General features: G+C 33.3%; 3 protein-coding genes across 3 annotated transcripts; 1 reads left to right on the top strand and 2 right to left on the bottom strand.

The window, feature by feature from the left end:
• Positions 1–7,774: 7,774 nt before the first annotated feature.
• On the bottom strand, positions 7,775–10,989 carry LOC122594323 (scarecrow-like protein 9). The gene has a single exon (XM_043766802.1). The coding sequence runs from the start codon at positions 10,499–10,501 to the stop codon at positions 8,216–8,218; it is 2,286 nt and encodes a 761-aa protein (XP_043622737.1). The 5' UTR covers positions 10,502–10,989; the 3' UTR covers positions 7,775–8,215.
• Positions 10,990–13,148: 2,159 nt separating this feature from the next.
• Positions 13,149–14,119, bottom strand: LOC122592045. Its single transcript, XM_043764257.1, has 2 exons — positions 13,706–14,119; positions 13,149–13,280 (listed from the first exon to the last, which is right to left on the bottom strand). Exons 1-2 carry the CDS (start codon positions 14,117–14,119, stop codon positions 13,149–13,151), a joined length of 546 nt encoding a protein of 181 aa, XP_043620192.1.
• A 3,839-nt stretch (positions 14,120–17,958) lies between these two features.
• LOC122592359 (ABSCISIC ACID-INSENSITIVE 5-like protein 2) lies at positions 17,959–23,003 on the top strand. The gene is made up of 3 exons (XM_043764567.1): positions 17,959–19,073; positions 19,145–19,216; positions 22,634–23,003. The coding sequence occupies exons 1-3, from the start codon at positions 18,261–18,263 to the stop codon at positions 22,712–22,714; spliced, it is 966 nt and encodes a 321-aa protein (XP_043620502.1). The 5' UTR covers positions 17,959–18,260; the 3' UTR covers positions 22,715–23,003.
• Positions 23,004–24,246: the final 1,243 nt, after the last annotated feature.

Below are 24,246 nucleotides of genomic sequence, written 5' to 3'. Positions count from 1 at the left end.
CTATCCACTCCGTCCTCCCTTATATGGTAAGCAGTCCGACTGCCAAGAAAGCACTATAAAACCTAATACACAATTCCTGATGTCATTCCTAGTTGCGAGAAAGAATATGGAAGTAATCCTATGTATAGTTACATAAATTAATTTGTTCATTTATAGCAAGCTTGTAATAATATTTGCCAGAAAAATATTGCATATCAGATTCATCGTAAGGTCAGGTCAGACGACATTGTCAACACACGCACTCAAGGTTTTTCCTTGGTCACAATGCATATCAGATTTATATTATACCAGCAACAAATTTTTAAGACAGTAGCTACTCAATGAGAGTCGAACATGGATAATACAAAGTATAAGTAACATGAAAACGTATATGGTGAAATATAACAATGGTCTGCAACAACTTGATCGTTTTACTAATTCTTTCCTACAAAATTTATAAAAGCTTTTAGTTACATAATAATCAAATGATAAAAAAAAAATGGTTAAGAAAAGATGAGTATATAAAATAAGAATGAAACTAAGGCATCTCACAAAGAAGCTGTATTGAGAATGCAATCTTGGATCCTCCATTAATGATCCAATACATAAAAGCCAACATAGATTTCCTAAAACCAATGAAACACAAAATGAGATTGGTAAGAATCCAACATGTCAGTATAAAAATAACATATAACTTGGATTCGTTGAGCATCCATAAAGGTTTGATTACCACCATTATCGAATATCATTAAGCATAAGTATCATGAACAAAAAACCTGTACGGGCTAGATTAACACTATTATCAGCAATAAATAAACAAACAACATACAACAATCATAAGGTTGGGATGAAAATAAACTAAATGATAGTATTATGAAAAAGATATATAAATAAGAAATTATTTAACCATAGCGACCCAAAAATAATAATTAAAAAGAAAAGATCTCCCTTCAGTACCAAAATAAACTATTATCCATAGATATAAATTAACCAAAACCCATTAATATAAACACAAGAAGCAATGATTTTTCAGATTAAATGAAAAAGAAACCTGATATTTGAATCGCAAAAAGGATGAGGCTAGGGTTCATGATTGATTAAGAAATTGTCAATAAAAGAGATTGATTATGAATTATATGACGGCTTGGATTTCGGGCATGAGAGGAGTTGGGGTTGTTTATCAAGTATAGATCTCCGAAAATAAACAAAACACAATGTTGTTCAATTGGCAAAAAGCCTAACATGCCAATCGAGAGGTCGCGGGTTCGATCTCCCTCTAAATATTTTCTAATTAAAATATAATAGTGGCTTATATATGTTTAAGTCACTCCACATCAGCAGCAAATAAGTGCGTGGATGATGACTTGTCACTTGGATCATTCTCACGATGCCACGTAAGAAAACGCTGACATGGCGAGCTCAGAGAACGTCACGTAAGCACTTTCTTTCTGATAGGCTATATATATATATACCTATACTAGGTCTTTTACCCGCACGATATGCGGATCTTTAAAAATGTTGTTTTAGTTATATGAATATTTATAATTACTTTTAACAACTATACATTATTTAGGCATGTACATGAAATCTATATTATCATTAAATGGAAATTTTTACATTTATTGAAATAGATAAATTCAAAATATAACTCTTATTATTTATGAAAATCATTTATATAAAAACATACATTATTAAATATTCATATTAACTATCACATATTATACTTCATGCAATACTAATGAACATAAAATGAAGTTAAAATGTAAATATAATGTAAAATCATAACGATCTCTTATTTTTTGCAAAGTGATATGTGACTTATTAGAATTTCATCACACTCTTTCAAATAAAAAAGTTTCATGAAACTTACTTCATCAAATAATAAAATTCGTAAAACTCGAAAAGCTTTAATTAAATATAGTTAGAACCAAATTCAAATTATAATTAGATTACAAAGAACAAACATATGATTCAAATTACGTTGAATTCACCTGTAATTGATAATAGTTTTTAGAAAACGTAAAATCACCACCACGAAAAGGATAAAAAAAACTATATTACGATGTGATATATAATATTGGTTATATTGGATAGTAAATTTAAGAAATAAATAATTTGAAAACCAAATATTTTCCAATTTAAAAATAGATTTTAAATTCATACGGATATAGAATGTGATTTTTACTTTTATTTTTTAAAGATTTTGTTTATATATAGATTTTATTTTTGTTTTATTTAATAGTTTTAGATAATATAATTTTGTAGATTTATATATTGTAAAAAAATATAGAGATGCAACATAGGATAAAGACTTATGTGGCAATTTTTAAAAATAGCTTTAAATTGTATAAGGCTTTAAAATGCTAGGATAACTACTGTTTTAATATTTATATATATATATATGGAGGCCCGTGCGTTGCACGGCCGGAATTCAAGGGTTTTTTTTGTACGTTTCTTCTATTTAGCGGATTTTTTTTATGATGGTTTGGAATTTTCTAAACAACACAAAATGATATCAAAATAACTAAAAGGCAAAAGGGCGTTAATCTTATTCAAAATCAAACTAAAGTCAACCTAACAAACTAAAATAAATACTTCTAAAGCTTGAAATACAACTCTAAAGCCAGGGGTGCTAAGTCCACTTCTATCTACACTCTTCTCTCGATCTCGAAGCCCTTCTGATAACCTGCCGAAAGAAAAAGGAATACGGCTGATCAAAAAGCCCAGTGAACAGATATGACAAAAGCTGAAATATAATATCAAATGCAGAGACGTATATTAAAAGAACAAACTTATTACCTTAACAAACTTATTTCAAATCAAAGTACACATACGCATAGTTCACAAATACCTTATACATTAACAAATCAAAGTAGACTATAAAACCAAGTTCCATAAAATAATGCACATAAGAGTCAAACAAAATTACGAGTCAAAGGGTGGAACGCTTCGTATGACACTACGAAAACGCCAACCGTCAAACTTACAAAATGCCTAGGACCGATCCATACGCCTCCTATCAAAATATCAAAGTGCGCATACCACTACCGGGTAATCAAAAGGAGACGCCGTAGATCAAATCAAATACACCGGTGCCACGTCATCGGTGTCACAATAACGCGCCCATGGGACCTCCATGGATAGGTTACTCTTATATGCACATCTTAAGAAACCATTTTGACCGACTTATATATATATATATATGTGTGTGTATATATATATACTTAAATACTCGTATATCAAATGACAAACTTAGTTTTTGGACAAATAAATAATAATTACATATATTTCAAGACATTTTAAAATATTGACTTAAAACCACATCTCCATCCACCCAATTCTTACAAAATTTCAATAGAGTCACTTATAAATTTTCGGGCCAATCAATATGATTCATAGTATGCAACTGTATTAATTTCCATGGCCAACGAATATTCGAGGGACATTATCATAAATCACAAAATGCGGCTGTATTAATCTTTTGGGGCCAATTAATATGATTCATAATAAGCGACTGTATTATTATTTCGGCCAACGAATATTGAAGGGACATATTAGTGTATAAATCAACGCATCAAATATAATATACCAAACGCATCTTTTCGGGACCATACTCAAATCGGGTTTCAAGAGATGGTTTTGACACAACTATAAAGAATAATATATTATGATTCCCAAATAAATATTTTTGAAGGCAACCTCGTTAGTACATCAAAAGTCAGGGATATCACAATATTTATACAAAGGATAACAAACAACTAATTTTTCAAATAACACGCAACTTTTATAAAAAGAAATACACATTTAATCAAATAAAGTTTTGAGAGAAAAGATTTAATCGGAAGGATCCTAAGACCAACTACAATATCCATACAATTATATATACATATATGACAAATAAAAGTCTTTGAAAGAAAAGATTGGACCGAAAAGCTCCTAATAACCTTTAGAATATCCGTACCTTAATAAAGGTCTAAACTTTCAAAAGCCGGTGTACTCCACCAAGATTAGCAAACAAAATCTATATTAAAATAATTTTAACTAAAATCAAAATACTTTAAGAATTTCTATAAGAATTAGTTATTTAGATTTATAAGTTTTATTTTCTTTAATATGGTTAATAACCATAGCATGTTCAAAACATATATTAAAATGATAAAGTTTGTCAAATGGCTGACTGGCTTTCTTCCTCGTACGTACGTATGCAGAAAACTCGTTACAAAGGTTGTCATTATTTTACAACATACAAAACTAACAGTAATATGATTAATCGTTTAGCTATTGATCAAGTTTTTCTTGATCCATTTCTATAGAACGTCTTGTGTCTTATGATACTTAAATCGAAAGAAGAACTTTTGTTTTATGCCATCATCAAAAAGTTTTTGTTTTCTGTGTCGCGAGTTTGAATCAATATTATAGATCGATTACCACAAAAAGGTACGTACATTATTAGTATACTTTTTATATCTATTATATAAACACAAGGTAGATATTTAAATAAGTTGATCTCGATATACCTCTACGGATGAAAGATGGGCCTCGTAAACGAACTCGAATAGATCTCGAAACGAACAAGAAACAACTCAAGGGTGATAGCTTAACCCGAAGCAGATCTAGCTACGAACTTTCTGGCCCACGATCTAAACATGGACTCATGTTTCTAACTTTCTGATCAATATATCAAGGATTTGCGGTCAACGGAAGAGTGGGACGTACGATGGTTTAGTTTTATGTTTCGAATGGTGAAGATATGCTGAAAACTGATGGATGTGTATTTATATATATCTTAAGGTTGGGTTTGATAGATGAATAAAAGGGAAAAAAATCTGACCCAATAAAATAGATTGTAGCTGAATAATAGAGGATTTGATTTTATCTAATTTGATCGTCTCTTTGATTTATATGACCAAGTTTCTCCAAATTTGATCAAATATTTAGTTTCACTTAATTAACACAAATTGCTTTTGTGCTCAATTTGTCTACTGCCGCAAGCCGTGCAAGATGAGAAAAACTAAAAGAAGATTTAATATTTGTATAAAACTTATGATTGTAGTTACAAAGTATATTTATTTGGATTCATAAATTTGGAATATATGTAGTCGTAACCTACACCTAATCGACTTGAATTCCTTCTTTTCACTAATAATAATTATTATTATCTTAACAGTTATTGATTCATACATACATATCCCTTAGTAACTTTTGATTCAATTCACTCCATATTTATTCATACATACATATCACTTAGTAACTTTTGATTCAATTCATTCCATATTTATTCATACATACATATCACTTAGTAACTTTTGATTCAATTCATTCCATATTTATTTGACATTACTTCATTTGTTTTTAAAGTCCATGATTTTAAATTACTTACATGTTGTCTAATATCTTTTTTAACCAACATTATACATATTCATGTTAGTTTTTAAATTTCTTGTTCTATGACAATTATAATTTTGTTATCAAAAATAAGGATGTTACCTTAATAATCCTATTAAGTCATTAACCTTATTAAGTACCCTAATAAACTTTATTAAGTACATATTGATAAAGCGTCAAGAATACGTTAATTTTTTCACTACCATGATAGAACTTTTAATTATATATAGAATATAGATAGATATATTGAATTGAATTTCAGCAACCACTTGTTACAAATCTTGATTGGGTCACTCACATGTCTTGGCCATTGAGACAAACATCATTTAAGTGACGGGTTAGCCAGACAGACCCGAACCCAAGCTCTATTGCTTCTATTTTCTAAGACCAACTTCTGGCCCAACTGGATACTCAAGTGACGGGTACAAACAGTAACAACACTATACATCATTTTATATCTTTTATTTATCTAGTTTATTTCCATTGTTGAATTTGTCAAAAAGTAGTTTTTACTTTTATCTCTAGTTTGTATGATAGTGGGTAGTTTTGAACTCATCACATGTATGGAATTGCGTGAATAAAAGTGTCAGTTTTCTTATGGCTTAATTTTACTCATTATTATCTTTCAAACAAAATCGTTGAGGAGCATCCATTTTGTGATAAAAATCTTTAATGAAAGACTTCATTTTTATGCTTAAATGAGTTATTATTCCGGAACTATTGGTACTTAATGAATGATGTGTTTATGCAGGTTCACGGAAGATGCGAGAGAGGGTAAATGACATTAACTGACTCAAGAAGGAAGCCTATGAAATTTCAAGACACAATGAAGTGATTCGGGAGCCAAACGAAGACGCAAGATCAAGAACAGCAGCCACCAACGCCGCTGGCCATCACGAGCGTCGCTCCCTATGTCACCAGCGCCGCTAGCCCAGAAAAACCCAGGACCAACGCCTCTGGTTAGCCCACCAGCGCCGCTGGTCGGCCCAGATCAGAAACCGACTTTTTCACCTATTTAAGTCGAACTAACCTTCAAAACCTAAGAGAGCCGATTCAGCAGCCCTAGCCGGCCAACAACAACCCTAGATCGAAATTGCAGATTCCAAGGAGGTTTTGGAGCTTCTAACACCTTCCGATCTTCACTCTTGGTCTAGATCTTTCATTTTTATTTACTTTATATTATCAAACAATGTCTTTCATCTTTTCAGCCTTTGTTAATCCTTTAATAATGCTAGGCTAGTAGGCTGAATACTTGTTTGGATCGATGTGATCATGTAGACGCTTATTGTTTTACTGTGTTTGTTTAGATTCTGTTGGAATGTGTTTTACTGTTTATCGTAGATCCATGTTTATTAGTAATTCATGTTGCTATTGGTTTTATATCTGAACATATTAGTTTAATTCTGATGGTTGTCTATGATCATACACTAGGACTAATATGCTAGGATGGAAACGACTAGTCCGTCTTTAACTAGAAGTAAAAAGTGATTCACTTGTAGCCGAGGGATCCAGAACCATAGTAACTAGGATGAATTGAACATGAAGCTTAATAATGTCAGACGCGATCCTTTGACTTTGAAACGAGCACTGTGGTCACCGGATGGAATTATATCTGGTCATGGCTTAAGAGCCAGATAATTAAAAGATGAATTAGTAACACAAACTTTAAGTCATTAATGCTGAAAACAATGAATCTAGCGAGAATTTTCTTTTAAAGGGTAGTGTGAGTCTAGCGACAGCACTACTAACTAGGCAAAGTGAATCTAACGAGAATCTGAACCGTGATTAAGTTTCCAACAGGCTAACAAACCAGTAGGATAGTATTTGGTCGCACCATGAGATCGGAGATGCCAAACAAATATTTTAATCTAATTACTGTTATTTGCTTTTTTCAAATATTTTCATGTTAGCCTCTCGCTATATTTTTAGCGAGAGGCTAACCTGAAATATTTTTAATTTACTGCAGTAAATATATTTCCAAATAAATTATTTGTACAACATAAATTTAAAGACAAGAAATAAAACCGCACATCAATCGTAAAGGATAATTTTCCGTTGCTATCCTAAATTGTGGCAGATTCAGGTGGTGAACTTTGGAGTCCAGTTACGTAGTCACGTGGTGTAGTTGTATCGTGATTGCAGGAATTGCTCAACGAACAGATTCGAGAGGTGTGTTTGTAACTCGAGATCATTTCCCTCTCACATAGTTCACCACCTAAATCCTATCATAACTTGATACAGGCCGGTATCTTCTTTTTCTTTTTCCTTTTTTTTTTTTTTTTTTTTTTTTTTTTGTAAATACTCATTTTGCACAAACAAAACGTTTACCTGTAAGAAATTTGGCTACAAATAGAAACGGCTACCCTTCGCCGTTTGTTAGATACAGGTTGAAGTAAGCAAATTGTCATCATACTCATCAATCTATTTTGCATGAATTATATATAAAACAAAAAGGTTAATTAAAGAAATACAAAATGTCTTGATATATTATTATTAACTGAAGCATGAAGAACCATTTGGTTTGGCGGATTAGCGTTACAAGAGTACATAAGCTACCTTCCAAGTTACACAGAAAGCTACGGCACTAAGGACTAAGAGGTGCTACTCAACTACACAAAATTTGACAGTTCTCAGAAAGATATGTAATGCCAAGATGCTAGAAGGTGTCTGCTGGTGTGGGGTACCCATATGCAGAACATATTGAACATAGAGGCGTTTGTTACCAACAAGAAATATGCATTTTCACTGACCACGGGTAGAAACCAAATGAAGCCGAACGTTAACAAAGCAAAAAAGTATATGTAGCCATAAGTGAACATTTCACGAACCAAGCACACGTTGAAATCATTAGCTACTTAGAAACAGGTTTCCAACAGGAAATAGCATAGATAATTCGTCCTTTCCATCCCTGCAGAAGCCAATGATTGTCTTCATCTATCAAGAAATCTTTATGATATAAGCTCACTTTCTCACCTCCCCGCTTGATAATAAACCGCGATAATGGAACTGGAACTAAACCTACCCTCAAATTTCGAACATGCCACTGCTTATATGTCTCGGGTCTTTCACTCCTTTCCCACCCCTCACAAGCTATAACATTCAAAGCCTCTCTCCCGAAGATTTCTTTTTCAAGCAGCATTCTCTCTGGCCTTTCACGAGGCACATTGGTTTCAAGCATATCAAATAATGCTGAGAAATGAAAAAGAGCCTCACGGAAACGTGTGAGGAAAAACGGAGCATTATAAGATCCATTTAGAATTCCATGGATAAAGATATCTGGATTAATCTTCTTAATCAGGTTTAAGACAATATTTCTGGCACTATCCACCACCACTGTTTCATCAAGCAAGTTCTTTGCGCGATACATACAGTTAACCACTAGAAACTCACCCTCATCAAGCATAAGTTCCTCAACTGTAACATTTTCCCATCTTTTAGCTATGGAACTATATTCAAAGGGAACTTTAAAATGGTCGGCATAAGCTTTTAAACGCCAGCCAGTCTCCTCAATTCTTTGTGCCGGCCTAAAACCAGGTTGAGGAAACTCTATTCCAGTAATCCTAACCCGCGGTGGCCCACCCTTTCTTTGTGAAATACGTTGAAGGAATGTAGGCCATTGGAAGCCATACAGGATACCAAAATCGATTATGTGTACCCTCATGGCATTCTCTGCTTTATCCATTATCGTCCTGTTTGAAGCAAAGTTTGAAATCTTTCTGAACGGTGATGTGGCCATATACAGCTGGTAAGCTTTTATATAGTCAGCTGCACAAGTTTTCTTGCTCACTAATGCTTTGTGAATCTGGCTACCAGTGCCAGCTAAGCGAGCCTCAAGCCCATTAGCGAAACAGTGAGCTAACCTCTGAGACCCGTCACCAAAAGGAGACGAATGCTGCCTAATTTGTTTCAAAAGTTCATTTGCTTTCCTTCTATCGTCAGCTGCAACGGCTTGTGCACAAGTAATTAAAAGAGTTCTCAAATCTATCACCTCTTTTTTCCTATTTTGTTTCCTACCACGAGTCTTGCTTCTACCTTTACCTTTCTGTTTACTTAAACTTACATCTTCTACATCTTTTAATGAATCTTTAATCTTTTCTTCACGTAAAGTGTCACGAAATGAGTCTAAAGCAACCTTACCTTCTCCCAGACTAGATAGAAAGATCAAGTCTATCTCTTTAGACCTCAAAGTGGGATCAGGAAAAATTGCCGCTTGCTTAATACTTCTTTCTTCTTTTTCTACTTCAGTTATATCCTCACCGTAAGGATTTTTTCTTACCTTTGATCCTGTGAACACGACTGGACTTTCTTCTCTTATCTTGTCATAACTGACATTGGCAGAAATGTCGACACTTGGGAGAAACTTGTTTGCTTCTTCAACACCCTTTCTAAACTGCCACATCATTTGATTTTCATTACAAAGGTCAAACGTATCCGCAGTGCTAGCAGGAGAATATGAATCCGGCCCTCCATTACTTGACGATCCAAACGATGTATACGATATATTCTGAGCTCCAAAATTTAGTAAACTTGAACCCTCATTTAAGTAATCACTATAGCTACTAACGCTATCAACATATATGCTATTTTCACAATGGTCTCCAAAGGTCAAACCGCCGTCAGATGATGGTGGAGGCCATGGAGGTGGGGAAGGAGGGTACTTTTTTCCAAGAACATCATAAAAAGGCTTCTCTGCAGCTTGAAGATCTAAAGATTCTTGAAGCATACAAGACCTATCTTCCATATCTTCTTCCATAAGCACATGACTAATATATCCCAAAATCGCATCCGATAAATCACAATCTTCATTAAGCTCATCTTCAATACTTGCACTTACACCACCCACATTATTATTAATATCATTGATCATATTATTACTATTAGTCAAATTAGGAAATTGTAGACCTTTAAAATTTTGACTGTAAATAGAAGAACTAGTAGTTTGATACCTACTACTAGTTCCATTGACTGGATCATAATTAGTTGAAAAAGTGCTTTCATATATTTGACCATTATTCTTTACATTCTTACTATCATGAAAAATAGGCATACTTCCATTATTCCCAAAATGAATCCCATTTCCATTTTCATTACCATCTTCATCCAAAGAGCTAAAAATTCTACCAAATCTTGAATCCATTTAGGGTCTACTTAATAAAATCGGGTATACGGATGAGGTTTTTCTATTCAGGTTTTTCCTAACAAGACAGTTTCGGGGCCCTTTCCCTAATCGCCCCAAGATGTTTACCTAGCGAGATTCAAACCTAGTACTAACACCATTTTGACTAAAGTCTTCAACTTTCTACTTTCAACAACAACATATATCAAAACCCTAAAAGCTACACTACTACCAATTTACACAAACTTGACAAATCTGTAAGCAAAACCACCTAAAGTACATGAAAAAACATCAAGGTTTTAACTTTTTAGCACAGCAACAATATAAAGTTGGTTAATTTTTCATAAAGTAAAAATCTTTTTTACTTTCAAGAAATGGGTGTACCTTTATTGGGCAATACTTTGATGTGGGCTTATATAATAAAGTATAAAAGCTTGAAGCTTGAACATGAAAGATGAGTGAATATAATGGAAACTATGTGAAGGTTTGATAGAATCTGAGAATGATACACTTTTCAAGCGGTGATAAAGGAAAGAGGGAAGAAATGGCGTTTTTATTTGCAAGAAATAAAGTAGGAATCAAATTAGTACAGTGAAGACCGACGTGGGTCGTGGGGTGTGCATCTGAAGTACACATATACAATACTGACTAGATAGTTTTTTTTAAGGTTACAATAATTAATGAATCGCTATTGTGTCATATACACACATCATATCACTTACTAAAAATCAGAATTGTTACGAGAGGAAAAACATCTTGTTTATATGCTTCCAATAACATGTAAATCTGGTTGTAATGGATTCATAAATAAACATTATACAAAGTATATTTAATATAAAAAAAAAAATTATTTATCGAAAATTATACGTCTACGTCTTTTTTTAGAACGATATACTATCGTATTTTTACTCCTACACTACACTAATATTTGAGATGAAATTTAAAACTCTCGAAAACCTCTATCCATTCACCTTTATAAATGTGAGATTGTATCTAAAACCTTAGAAATATTCGAACTTCGATAAGCTGGTTAAACAAGTTTGGTGGGTAAACCCTTTATCAACCATTATCTATCTTTTTTGGGAGGTGATATTTCTACAACCGAAATTTTGTCATCTACAACGAATGTATAAACTTTTATGCACAAAATACAGATGCATGATGCAGTTATTGTTGTAGATCACTAAAATGTGTTGTAAGAATATCATTTCCCTTTTTTTTTACATGTTATGTCGGAAATTTTAATAATTTGTAGGTTGTAGCTACTTATGTGTTTTCATATATTTTTTGAAAATTGTAAATTTGATTCCAATGGTAATGGTTAGATATAACTATATGATATTCTTGATTGAAGTTATGGATAGTTTAATACTCCGTAATATGTTAAAATAAACAACATGTCACGATTAACTCCTCAAGCAAACATGTCATTTATGTTGATAACATGCAAAACCTTTGGTAGTCTAGAATTTTTGATTTGTGTATTTACTAATGTTGTTGAGATGAGATAATTGAAAAAATTTGGTCGTTGAATATATCCTGATTTTATCAATTTGACGATCACATAAACGATGTCAACGCAAGCTCCAATGGCCGATTAACATTTTAGGATCTTGATGGATAGATGATGATTGGGAGGATGAGGATGATAAGATCGATGTCTTATCTTTGAATGATTGGCCATAATCGACTTTTGTCTCCAGATGAGTGTGATTGTTTCCAAATTATTTAACCCTCGCCTCACAATTGTGAATTAGTGCGGGTACAGGGGAATGAGAGCATATATATAATGCATACCATGTGAGGCAGCTAGACTATAAAGCTAGCTATAGGCCTTTTTATCATGTTCTCACCATAGCATGCTCCGCTCCATGGACAATGTCTTTAGTGATGGAAAGTCTTTTGAACATTTCCTTGAGGGGGAAGGAGTGGTACCCAATTCGATTAAGTTACTCAAATTATCTTCCAATCAAAACCCTTCGATTCATACCTACTAAATTTTATCCAATTCTTACCCAAATCACTATAAATATATACCCAAATTCATTAAACTTACCCAATTTCTTTTCTTTTTCTTTTTTTATATTAAATCATCAATTTAACTATATAAATATAAATACTAAATTCAATTAAAATTGAACATAAATACTAAATTAAACATAAAAATAAATAGTTCACCACATTACAAATTAAAATTAAACATAAATAGTTCAACAAATTTAAAAATTACAAGATCATCCGTTTTTTTTCCTGAGTGCGCGTTTTTCCTCGAGAATACACTCCAACAAAGCGGGATCGGTAATGTGACCATGGGGCCTCATAAAAACATCCCATTCACGCTGGCGGTTCCTGAACATCTCCCCTCAAGTTGTGTAGCCATCAAACGTTTCGCCAATTCTTCTTTCTCTTCCTTCTTGTCCAAATAGCTCGTCATTCGTTGTGTGTACTTGGTGATTTCCCCGGCTACATTTGACACCGAGCTGCAAGACAAGGCGGATTGCTTCTTTTTCATCTTTCTTGGTTCCAAAGGCGGGGATGGGTCTTCATTCATGTCGGGAAGGACAGTGTCGTTGCTTGCCGATTCATAATCCGCTGACTTTCTTTTTGAGGATCCACTAGACGAACCGATTCCCATTCCTACAATATCAGCAAAACAATCTTGTTGCTTTCATTTATCATGAGTTTTTACCACATCCCAAGCCGGTATATACGTAAAATGCTTGTCCAATTTGGTGTGGTAATCTGACAAAGCGGCCGTCGTAACATCCAAGTCATTGCATCCACTCCCCTTTCCACGAAACTACATAAATCAAACATTGTATTTACACTCAAAATCAAAATCCAACACATATATATCTATCAATTCACAACTCAATTTACACTCGAAATCAAAATCAAACACATATATATCTATCAATTCGACTCAATTTACACTCAATTTACTGATCAGTATACAAATAATCAATCAATTTGACACAATGCTTGTCAAAATATAGCAATGCTTAATCAATCAATTCGACACAGTGTATATACCTATATCTAAACAGAGTACTTAATCTATAGCAATGCTTAATCAATCAATTCGACACACACATATATATATATCCATATCGACACACATATATATATATAAATCCAATCCAACAGAGTACTTAATCTATATAGATTTTTTAAAACAATCAAACAATTAAACATTTGCAATGAAAAAGGTGTAAGTATATGTACCGCTTGAATCCATAACCCGTTGAAAACACCCATCTCCATATTCATCGTCTTCCACTTTGTAGTCAAACTATGAAAGGTTCGCGTAGTCGAACCCAAGGTGCTCGTATAGTGTTGAAGAACTCGTTTCCAAAACCCTTCGGCCTTTTGTTCGTTGCCATACTTCTTACACTCCGATATTTGAATCCATGCTTGAGCCAAGGCGACCTCTTGCTCTTCCGTCCAATGTTCACGCAGCTTCCTCCCGGCAAACACCTTTTTCTTCCCACGACAATCGAACTCTTCAACTTCTTCCTGTTCTTCAACCGGTTGTGTTTCAGGTATAACGTCGTTGTTCCCGAGATCTTCAAATGCAGAAAAGTTTTCCCTTTGCGCGAGTTCAATGTGTTGAGGTTCGACGGGAGGTGGAGCACCCATGTTGTAACCGTAAAGTGGGCTAGTAGGTTGTGGTGTATAGAATTGCACCTGTGGTTGTTGGGAATATTGATTCTGTGGTGGTGGCTGTGTATGGTTTCGACGATAGACTAGATTCTGTGGTGGTGGTGGTGGTTGGTTCGGTGGTGCTTGAAAATAAACTTGATTCGGTGGTGGTGGTTGATTTGGTGGTGGTGGTTGACGATAACCTTGGTGGTGATTTCGTTGGTTACCTCTAGGTGGTTCCATGGTGGTGGTGGTATGTATATAATCTGAGGTGGTGGTTGTGTATATATATATATATATCTATATCGATGTGTATATATAAATATGGAGAAGAAGGAGTTTGAGACTAGCCGTTTATAGGAGGGAAGTGATTTTTTTTTTATGTTCAAACTAGCCGTTTGAGACTAGGGACCACCCACTCAACGTTCAAAAATTTTGAAACCAACCTCGGCTTCACAAACCAAACTCATACCCGAACTCACCTTAACCGAGCCGAGCACTGGAAATGGTGTAGCCGATCGTGGTCGGGGAACCCGAGCCCTACCCGACCCCCACTCCTTCCCCCCTTAGTGTGTCAAATGAGCTTTGAAACTTTTCTCTCTACTCGGGTTTGTGAGGTTGGGGTATTTACAATATATATAGAGTATGATATCTTCATTGACTAGCTGGCATATTATTTCATGGTTGAACACTGGATTTGTCGTTCTTTCTATGATGTATTTCCTTAGTGGAAAAAACATTTATTTAGCTTAACCTTGGCAATGAAGCTCAGGTATGTCAAAGCATACAAAGACGGTATCAGAAAAAAAAATTCGAAAGAGGTAAAATTAAAAAATTCATAAAAAATAAATCTAAAATGGGCAAAATGTAAAAAAAAAAAAAAAAAAAAAAAAAAAAAAAAAAAAAAGCTATATAAAATTTTAAAAATCCATGAAAAAAAATTAAAAATACATAACAAAATTTAAAATTTGAGGGTGGCATTAGCCTCCATTGGCCCTTACCCCTCTTTAGACACGACTCTAAAAGCATACAATTAGAAGATCAAGGGGTTGGAACGCTTATTGTGTTTTATGTTTATATATCAATGGCCAGAGCTAATGAGATACTAGGGTGCATCATTGCTTATGTTTTATGTCATTGGATTCTATATTCTATGTTGAACGATGATCATATTTGTAGTGATGGAAGAAAGAAGGATCTAAGTGTAATTTTTAATTGACTATGAGATTGTTACACATCCAATTTAGATGAAAATTTTTCTCATATCCTAACTTTTAATGTGTTTTACAAATTATATAAATGAGCCTCTTATTTTTCAACCAACTCCACTTAGGTGGGTTGGCCAGTGCTATCTTCTAAATCCACTATATAGGCACCGGGGTGGGTTTTTTCTCAAGGTCTCGGAATCGAGTCTTGAGTTTTTCTCTCAAGGTATTTTCCATGAAGAGGGGTTGGAGGTCTAACAAATCACTGGTTAAATTTACCTACAACACGTCTGAATCGAAACTAACTTTACAAAAAAAACCTCCTATTTTTCAAAAAGTATTAAAACTTTAGTTATCAAGAGTTTTTTTTTTTTATTCAAGTTAGATGTGAGACAACTTCACTTTCACTTCTCAATGTATTATTTGACATCGAATAATAACTAATAAGTAGTCAAACAAATTTTTATTTTGTAATTCAAAGTTTCTTTCTTCTAAAATTAATTAAATAATTTTTGTAATATAATAATCATAAGAACTAATATGTAAACGTTATGATCTCATCTTGTAGCTTTCAAACTCAAACTGTCATCAAATTGACTAATTAAAAATAAACAAATAATTGTCCTTCCTCTTCTTTTATCAAATTGAATAATAATTTTGTATGCATAGTATGATTGATAAAGTCGATAAAAAGCAAAATGTTTCTTTCGAACCCACTAAAAATTAAACAAAAATGTTATTTTTATAGTATTTTTCGTTCACCATATATGGATTTTTTTTCTCGTTCTTCCTCCATCTTCATCTTCATCTTCATTTTATTTTTATTCTTTTCTCAATTTACATTTTTTATGTGTATTTGAAGCTAGTAATCTTTTATCATTTGCCAAACCATAACCGACAACTTTTAAGATGTCAAGAAGCAAGTTTCAAACGATTCATTCTATACACTTAATGGCCCTTTCAAACGTCTAAATGCGAGTCACTTTTGGATTGAACCATTGAGCACCCTGACACCTTAATATCAACTCATCCTCATCTTTCACAAGTAGATGGAGCCCAGGAGAGCCCCACAAAAGGATGTGTTGGTTCAAAGTTAAAGTTAACTAGGTATATACTTCATATCCATAAGTTATTCTATTTGACTAGAACTAAACCAATCAAAATATTTTATTAAGTTAATAAACATGCGCACAATCAAATCATAAAATAAAAATGTTTAAATAGAGTTGGAGCATAAAAATAAACGCTACCATAGATATTCATTACATATTTACATTATTACAACGTTCACATTATCATCATATTACTTTCGATCCCCACAATCACCACAAGACGTAATGTGTGTATATTATAACACTCGAAGGAAGCTGAGATAATTCTCTACAAACACTATTCGATTTTAGCCCCATTTAAACTCAACACTGATCATCACCATATATTTGAACTTATATATTTTTTTAAAATTTTAATAAACAAATACAGTGAATTTCATATTTATTCTCATTAAACCATTGAAATATCAAATATACTCATCTCACATTAAAAATATCAAATTTATCCAACATTAATATTAAAATATCAAATATTCCTAAACCATTAATTTAATAACATTTATACATAAAAAAAATCAATGATAATTATTTTTTAATCATATAATGACCACAATACCCTACTTGAAACAACGATAATGCATCTGCAACATTCTTTTACATATATCAAAGAATTTTAAAATGTGTAACTATTAAAATCCCAAATACGAGTATTTAACAAAGAGACTTCTCAATAAGTTGCTCCATGTGATTAATAAAACACTTCTTGTTCTTGTTAGCCTGATCATAAATTCTACACGGCTGCATCCAAACTTTTATAAATTAAATATGCATTATAAAATACTAAATTAACTATCTTGTACGTTCTTAGAGATTATGTTTTCACAAAACACAGTAGGTCACACTGACTACGTAATAGGTAATTTCAAACCTTATGAATCATCTAAAGTCTAAACATTGAGAAAAAAAAAATATAATTAATAAAACAATAATGGAGAGCGTTATCATAACAATTTTGATTCATGAAAGCATGTTATGAGAATGAAAATAAGCAGAATTTTAACAACTTTAAAAGGATCTTATGTCATTCTATGATTAAAAAATAATTATTATTGATGTTTTTTTATGTATAAATATGATTAAATTAGTGATTTGAGTATATTTGATATTTTAATATTTAGGTTGGATAAATTTGATATTTTTAATATAAGATGGATATATTTAATATTTATATGATTTAATGAGGATAAATATGAAATTTACTCTACCTAAAATATATAAAGCGAATGAAAGAGGGGTAATTTTTCATTTTGTAAAATTAAATCGGATCCTTCGGGCGTGCAAAATTTTCTGTTTATCCGATGTTTCAACAAGTAATAAAATAAACAAACTTGTAAAGTCAGCACATCTATGTAGTGTATGTTTGTTTCCCACTTGGATTTATATCAACTTGGCATCGAATTTTATTTTACCCATGACCCATTTCTCTTATTAGTGGGGTATGCTTAATTTACAAATCATCAAAATAAAAATCAAAACTTTATAATAATAACATTAAAAAACCCACCAATTTCTACCTCTTCTTTGAGAGTACGAGAATCTAGAATGTGGGCATATGTTTTAATGTTCAAATTCACAATCTTTTTTGTCTTGATATGATCACCAAGATTCATTCTTTTCTCCAAGATTCATTCCTACTGCATGTTTAGGGTTTTGGGTTTCAGGTGAGTTTGTTCATTTTGCATTATGAAACTGTAATCTATAGATACATAGATATTGATATAGGTATATAGATATATATGGAATGTTGTTTATCTATTTGGGTGTTTGCTAAATCCTTTATTTAAGAGATTTTGTAAGTGTTTTTGAGCTAAGAGTGGGAAAATGGGATCAAATGGTGAAAAAATTGGTGAATTAGCAAGACAAGGTTCATTATATAACCTAACTTTAGATGAGGTTCAAAACCAATTAGGGGATCTTGGAAAACCCTTGACTAGTATGAATCTTGATGAGCTTTTGAAAAGTGTTTGGACTGCTGAGGGTAATAGTGGTATGAATGCTGAATATGCTCAACATGGTTCTGGTACTTTGGCACGGCAGTCTAGTGTTGGTCTTTCGAAAGATTTGAGAAAACGGACAGTTGATGAGGTGTGGCAAGATATTCAACAGGGTGAGAAGAAGGGCGATGGTGATAATGGTAGTGGTAAGAGTAAGAATAGTAGGAGTGGTAAGAATGATGGTGATAAAAAGGGTAGTAAAGAGAGACAACCGACGTTAGGTGAGATGACGTTGGAGGATTTCTTGTTTAAGGCCGGGATTGTTGCGGGTGGTTTGTCTCCTGGAAAAAAGAATGTGGACTCAAATGTGTCGAATCAACAGAATGTTGGTCATCAACAAGCGCAGTGGATGCAGTACCAAGTGGCGCCGGTTCAACAGCAGCAACATGTATATATGACAGGGCATCATCCGGCTCAGCCATCTTTGTCTATTGGTGCTAACTCGATGATGGAGATTGGTTATCCTGAGACGCAAATGACAATTTCCCCTTCGAATTTGATGCATAATTTATCAGATACACAGACGCCTGGAAGGAAAAGAGGCGCGTCTGGAAATTTGATTGAGAAGACTGTTGAAAGAAGGCAAAAGAGGATGATCAAAAATAGAGAATCTGCTGCACGTTCACGAGCAAGAAAACAGGTAGGTTTCTTTAGGAGCGACTTTAATTCTTTGTTCAACAATTTAATAGAGACGGATTTTTGTCTCGACAGGCTTACACCCATGAGTTGGAGAACAAAATTTCACGTTTGGAAGAGGAAAATGAAAGACTTAAGAGACAAAAGGTATGCTTGTTTTCCTATGCCCATTTTTTGTACTTTATGATAATGTTTGTTTATAATTAAGAAATCAATATTTTATCATATAAGTTACTAGATCTGTTACTTATAGTGTTATGTTGTAAGAAAACCACAGCTACCACACATTTTTCTTGCTTCACAGATACAATTTACTTTAGGTAAGATAACTTGATCATAGTTTTACCCATAGCTTATTCTAGGAAATACGTCTCCGGTCTCTCTTAAGGCTTCAGGCTTCTAGAAAAGATGACACAGCTGGTTCACAACCACAGCCTTTCTCTTTAAGTATTAACTACTAGCACCAGTTGTATGTCATTATTGTTTGTTCCTTTTAGTAGCTGACTAGCTCTGAAGTTTCTTTTCCCAATAATGGTAATACAGTATACTGAAAGAAGAATCTCTATAACATTATGCCCTTGGTTAGTTTTGTGAAATCACCCAAGCTACGCTGAGCTAATCTTGTGCATTCAATCTTTCTTTTGAACGGATTCAGGAGTAGAATCTTATAAATTTCCAAATAATAACCATATTGAAGCTAAAGCTATAAACTCTGTCTCATTTACAGCCTAGTTATTGCTAGCTCTGCGGATTTTTAGCCACTTCAAATGCATTGCAACTTCCCATTTTTTCTTCAATCCTCTATGCCTAAGAGTTTGTATTTAATTCCCAAGTGTATGGGAAATTGGGAATATAGTTGATCTAAAGTATATGAAATGATAACATATTCAAAGAAACTTCTATTCATTAGTTGAACTCTCAATTCCAGGAAGTTTGGTAACTCTTTAAAGTGTCATTTTGAACTTCTTAATGCCTATAGCAATTTCATATTAGTCCTCAATATTTAGTGTTGCAGTTTAAATTAAATTGACTTTTATCGGTGAACTGTTAAACAAAACATAATAGGCCTTGCATTTAGATGACAACCGCCTTCTCATGAAATAATTTAGAACAGTGTATGCTTGATAAGGACAAAATCTGGTGGGAACAACAATTCGTATTGATAAGGATCATAAGTCATCACATTAGAGCAAGTGAAATATTTTAGTTTACATTAGGGTAGCTGTTAATGCATGTATCCTTTTTATTATAATGCTTTTTGATATTTCTCTTTGTCAGCTTTCATTGTCATGTAGTTATTATTGATATAATCGTTGTTATTAGTTATTACAATTACTATTATCATTTATTCTAAAATATAAGTATGGTTGGGATGAAGACCTAATCAGTCTTTAACATACAGTCATACGGAGATTAAGGTTTTGTGATTGAATAAAATTAGTTCTAAGCTTTTTTCTTTTCTTCGAGTCACACAATGTTAGCTTTGTTGATATGCCATTGGTTATCTGGGATTCTGGGGTATGATGTTCAAGAGATAGTGGCTCTCTGATGTGAATTTTGTTACTTTTGTTTTTCAAATTGTTCTTGTTCTTTTACTCAATGCATCAGTACGGTAAACATGGTTCCTGTATCAGCTTTGTCGCTCCTTAGGAGGTCACAAGAATAATACTCGACCACTTGTAATTGTTAACTCAATCTGTCATAAAAATTATGGGCATCACCGAACTGTAATTGTCATTCCCACCACTTTGGAATCAGTTCGCAAGTTTTGTTGCAGATGATAGGCTGATATGCAAATTTGGCAGTTCAAGTTTCTAAGGACAGCTTCAATATTTACGCTACACTTAATTATTCTTATAGTTTTAGGGTCTTTTATGCAATTTTCTGTTAGCTTTGAGAAAATTTAGGTGATTTGTTGATTAATGTGTGCTGTGATGTCTTACCAATTAACGTAGCCAATGTGTAGTTGAAAAGTATGTATCTTTCATGTAAATATAATAGATAAGGTAATATGTATCTTTCATGTAAACATAATAGATAAGGTAATAGTTATACCTTTAGGAGAGGGTAAAACAATATGATATTTTTCCTGGAAACCAAAGAGACATGTGGCACAGGATATTGCGAGAACCTGTGATGATGATCAAACAAACGTGAATCTACAAATTCAAAAATATTGATTGCTAATGAGATAGCGTGACAGAAATTAGGAAATCATAGGAGACTTAATTTAAGCAAATAAAGAGGTTAGAATTAGAACAAGCTTTGTAAGTAGTTATGTATGCTTGACATTGTATCTCGAAGTTTTCCTGGATATAGTGGAGTGCAGAAAGTAGATATAAAAGCATCGATCTTGTGCTGACATATGCTTTAAGTAAATCCTGCTAACAGCCTAACACCCTTAGAAACTAAAGTCATCGAAACTGTATTCTTCTTTTAAATGTCGTTTTTTAAACCGGTTTTGCCAAAGCTCTAGTTCTAACCTCTTAAAATTGCCGGATAGAATAGGAAATTGAAGAGCATGAAAGATGGTTTGAGAATAATTTAAATTAGGTAATTCTTATGAGGGGTTGATTATGATACGAATGATAAGCCTCTTGACATTCACAGACACGACAATTCCAACTAAAGGAGACATTAATAGTTTAGTGATTGCCTCAAACTTTAAATAGGATGTCCAAAGTCCAAACATACTTGCTTCATTCAGTTTGATTCATACTTGGCCATTCTTCTTAGGGATATGATACAATAACACGCTGACATAGTCATATTACTTGTTATTTGTTAGTGATATTTACTCGTTAGTTTGTTTGGCTATACGTGTGAATTTGTGATCTTGTTGATTCGCCAAAGGATTTTGGAGACTCAATTTTGCTAGGAATACATTCCTGTGAAGTTATTGAATTTTAGCTTTTGTAGAAAGTCCTCTTTATAGACCTTTTCTGTATCAGGAATATTCATGAATGGAGAACATAAACCGTTTAGCTCCGGAAACCCTTTTTTATGCTCTAGAAGAGTAGGAGGTCCCAAACACCTTGGTCAGAAGATATAGTTCAGAAGCTCTATATGGAAGACAGGAAAAACATATCTTAGATCTTTTCTAGTCGAATAAAATGGGAAACAAACGTTTATACAAGAAATTAGGATGTCCTAGCCTTTAGTGCCAAAGCATGATAGATAGCAAGTTGCTGTTACGAGTATGTCAGTAGAAAACTGATTTTAGTATGAGACTTTTGAGAAAATAATGGATAGGATATCAAATGAAAACTCGGTATGAAAAATTACTCGGACAAGAATAGTCATCTCATTAGAGTGATTGGAAGAAACTTCACATGTGGAACAACAAACTCAAAAGGTTTTACCAGCGGTAGCTAGTAAGAAGCCAGTGTGTATAAGCTAGCTTCAAACTTCCCAAATTGCACACATTTTGTTGTGGCGACACCATACATCATATATCTTACATTATGCTCGTTTTTTGCTCACTCTATGGTATCTCGTCTCATTTTTCGCTCAACTGCAGCAACTCCATCCTCTTTCACTAACTTTTGTAGTTTTTATTTTCAGGAGGTAGGGAAGGTTTTGCCAAGTGCACCACCACCCAAACCCAAGTACCAGCTCCGAAGAACAAGCTCAGCTTCTTTCTAGCAATATTCTTCGGGTCAAGGATTATGTAGAGACATTTTGTCTTCTTCTTTTTTTTTTCAATTTTCTTAGGAGAAGTGGTTTTGCTCTTTTGTGTTTGTTAGTGCTTTCATAGTTTTTCTATAAACATTGTACCGGGTCAATATTCTGAGCAATGAATGGGCTCTCAATCTCACTGCATTGCCCATGCTTGCCACTGCTCCAAGACACCGGCACTTTTCCTTGTATGTATATTGTCAAGACAACTGTGTATCTCTTTAATTAAATGCCAATTCGAGTTTTTCCTATAAAATAGCGGTCAATATTGGACATTCCATCTCATTCCAATACCATATTTGGTACTAGATAAGTAGTTCTCAGTAAAATGTAGTGCCAAATTTGGATCAAAATTATTTAGATATGATGACCATGATCTGTCATTGTGTATTATGATTATTCCTACCTATCAAGTATAAACCAGATGCACTTCCCATTATAACTCAGTGGTTGAATACTAGTTTTACATGCTGCAAGTTTTGAGTTCGAGACATGAGAAAAATATTTAAAGGATTTTCACAAATAAAGCCTCCAGTGAAACAAGTTTGAATCTTACAGAGGAGGCAGGGTTTTACCCCAATTAAATGTTGTGCCTTCGGACAGTTTAGTTGGGAGTTTCTCTTCCTACTAGGTATTGAGGGTGATGGGGCTCTCTAGCGGAGACCCGGTTAAAACAACGTAAGCTAGATCTCCTGTTGCGAGCAAATGATTCACACTTTTAAAATAATAATTATAATAATAAACCAGACAACCACCATCCATTTGTCAACATCATCACCAACTTAGAAATAATTAGATAATGTGCTAAAAAAGGCCAACAACTAAAAACTAAAATCACGTACCAAAATCCAAACAAAAAGTCAAAGGTAAAAAACAAGTTTGATGCAAGCCTAAATGGAAAGGAAGTTTTTAGATTCAAACATTTCTCGTATCTATGAAAAATAAATTCCCTATATATATTTAAAACCCGTGCAAGGATTTGCGTGCAACTCACATCCGCCTTTTTTTTTTTATTCTTTTTCTTCCTCCGTTTTCTTTGACTACCTAGACACTTTCAGTTTTGTCATTTTATGAAGTCATCCAAATTTTTAGGTTTTTAGGCCTAATATTTTCTTGGCCCAAAATATGAAAACACTTCGGCCCAGTAAAAATAACTTATAAGGGGGTGTTTGGTATGAGTGAATCAAAGAGAATGAAAATGTAATAGATAATGAATATAGTGGGAAAGAGAATGAGTACTTGAAAAGAGAATCAATTCCGTCGTTTGGTACAAGCTAGGAATGAATATATAAAAAATACTAAATTTTAAATAATAATCAAATTTAATACATATAACATCACTAAAACAAAAAATTAAAAATTAAAAATTTCCATTCCCATCAATTCTCTACATTTCATAGAGAATTGAGGGAATGGAATCGATTCCCTATTTTCGATTCTCTTTCCCATTCTCCATTACAACCAAATATGAGAAGTGTTTCTCATTCCATTTTCACCCT

Source organism: Erigeron canadensis, chromosome 3 (assembly GCF_010389155.1).
Source record: "Erigeron canadensis isolate Cc75 chromosome 3, C_canadensis_v1, whole genome shotgun sequence".
In the NCBI taxonomy this organism is placed as follows: Eukaryota; Viridiplantae; Streptophyta; class Magnoliopsida; order Asterales; family Asteraceae; genus Erigeron; species Erigeron canadensis.
Note: the sequence above shows the minus strand (reverse complement) of the source record. Positions and strands in the feature narration are given on the sequence as shown.

Coding starts and splice junctions, on each gene's coding strand:
- LOC122594323 (XM_043766802.1), bottom strand. CDS start 10,501: ATGGATTCAAGATTTGGTAGAATTTTTAGCTCTTTGGATGAAGATGGT.
- LOC122592045 (XM_043764257.1), bottom strand. CDS start 14,119: ATGGGTGCTCCACCTCCCGTCGAACCTCAACACATTGAACTCGCGCAA. Junction 13,281..13,705: donor ACGGGTTATGGATTCAAGCG/GTACATATACTT, acceptor TGATTTATGTAG/TTTCGTGGAAAGGGGAGTGG.
- LOC122592359 (XM_043764567.1), top strand. CDS start 18,261: ATGGGATCAAATGGTGAAAAAATTGGTGAATTAGCAAGACAAGGTTCA. Junction 19,074..19,144: donor GTTCACGAGCAAGAAAACAG/GTAGGTTTCTTT, acceptor TTGTCTCGACAG/GCTTACACCCATGAGTTGGA. Junction 19,217..22,633: donor AAAGACTTAAGAGACAAAAG/GTATGCTTGTTT, acceptor TTTTATTTTCAG/GAGGTAGGGAAGGTTTTGCC.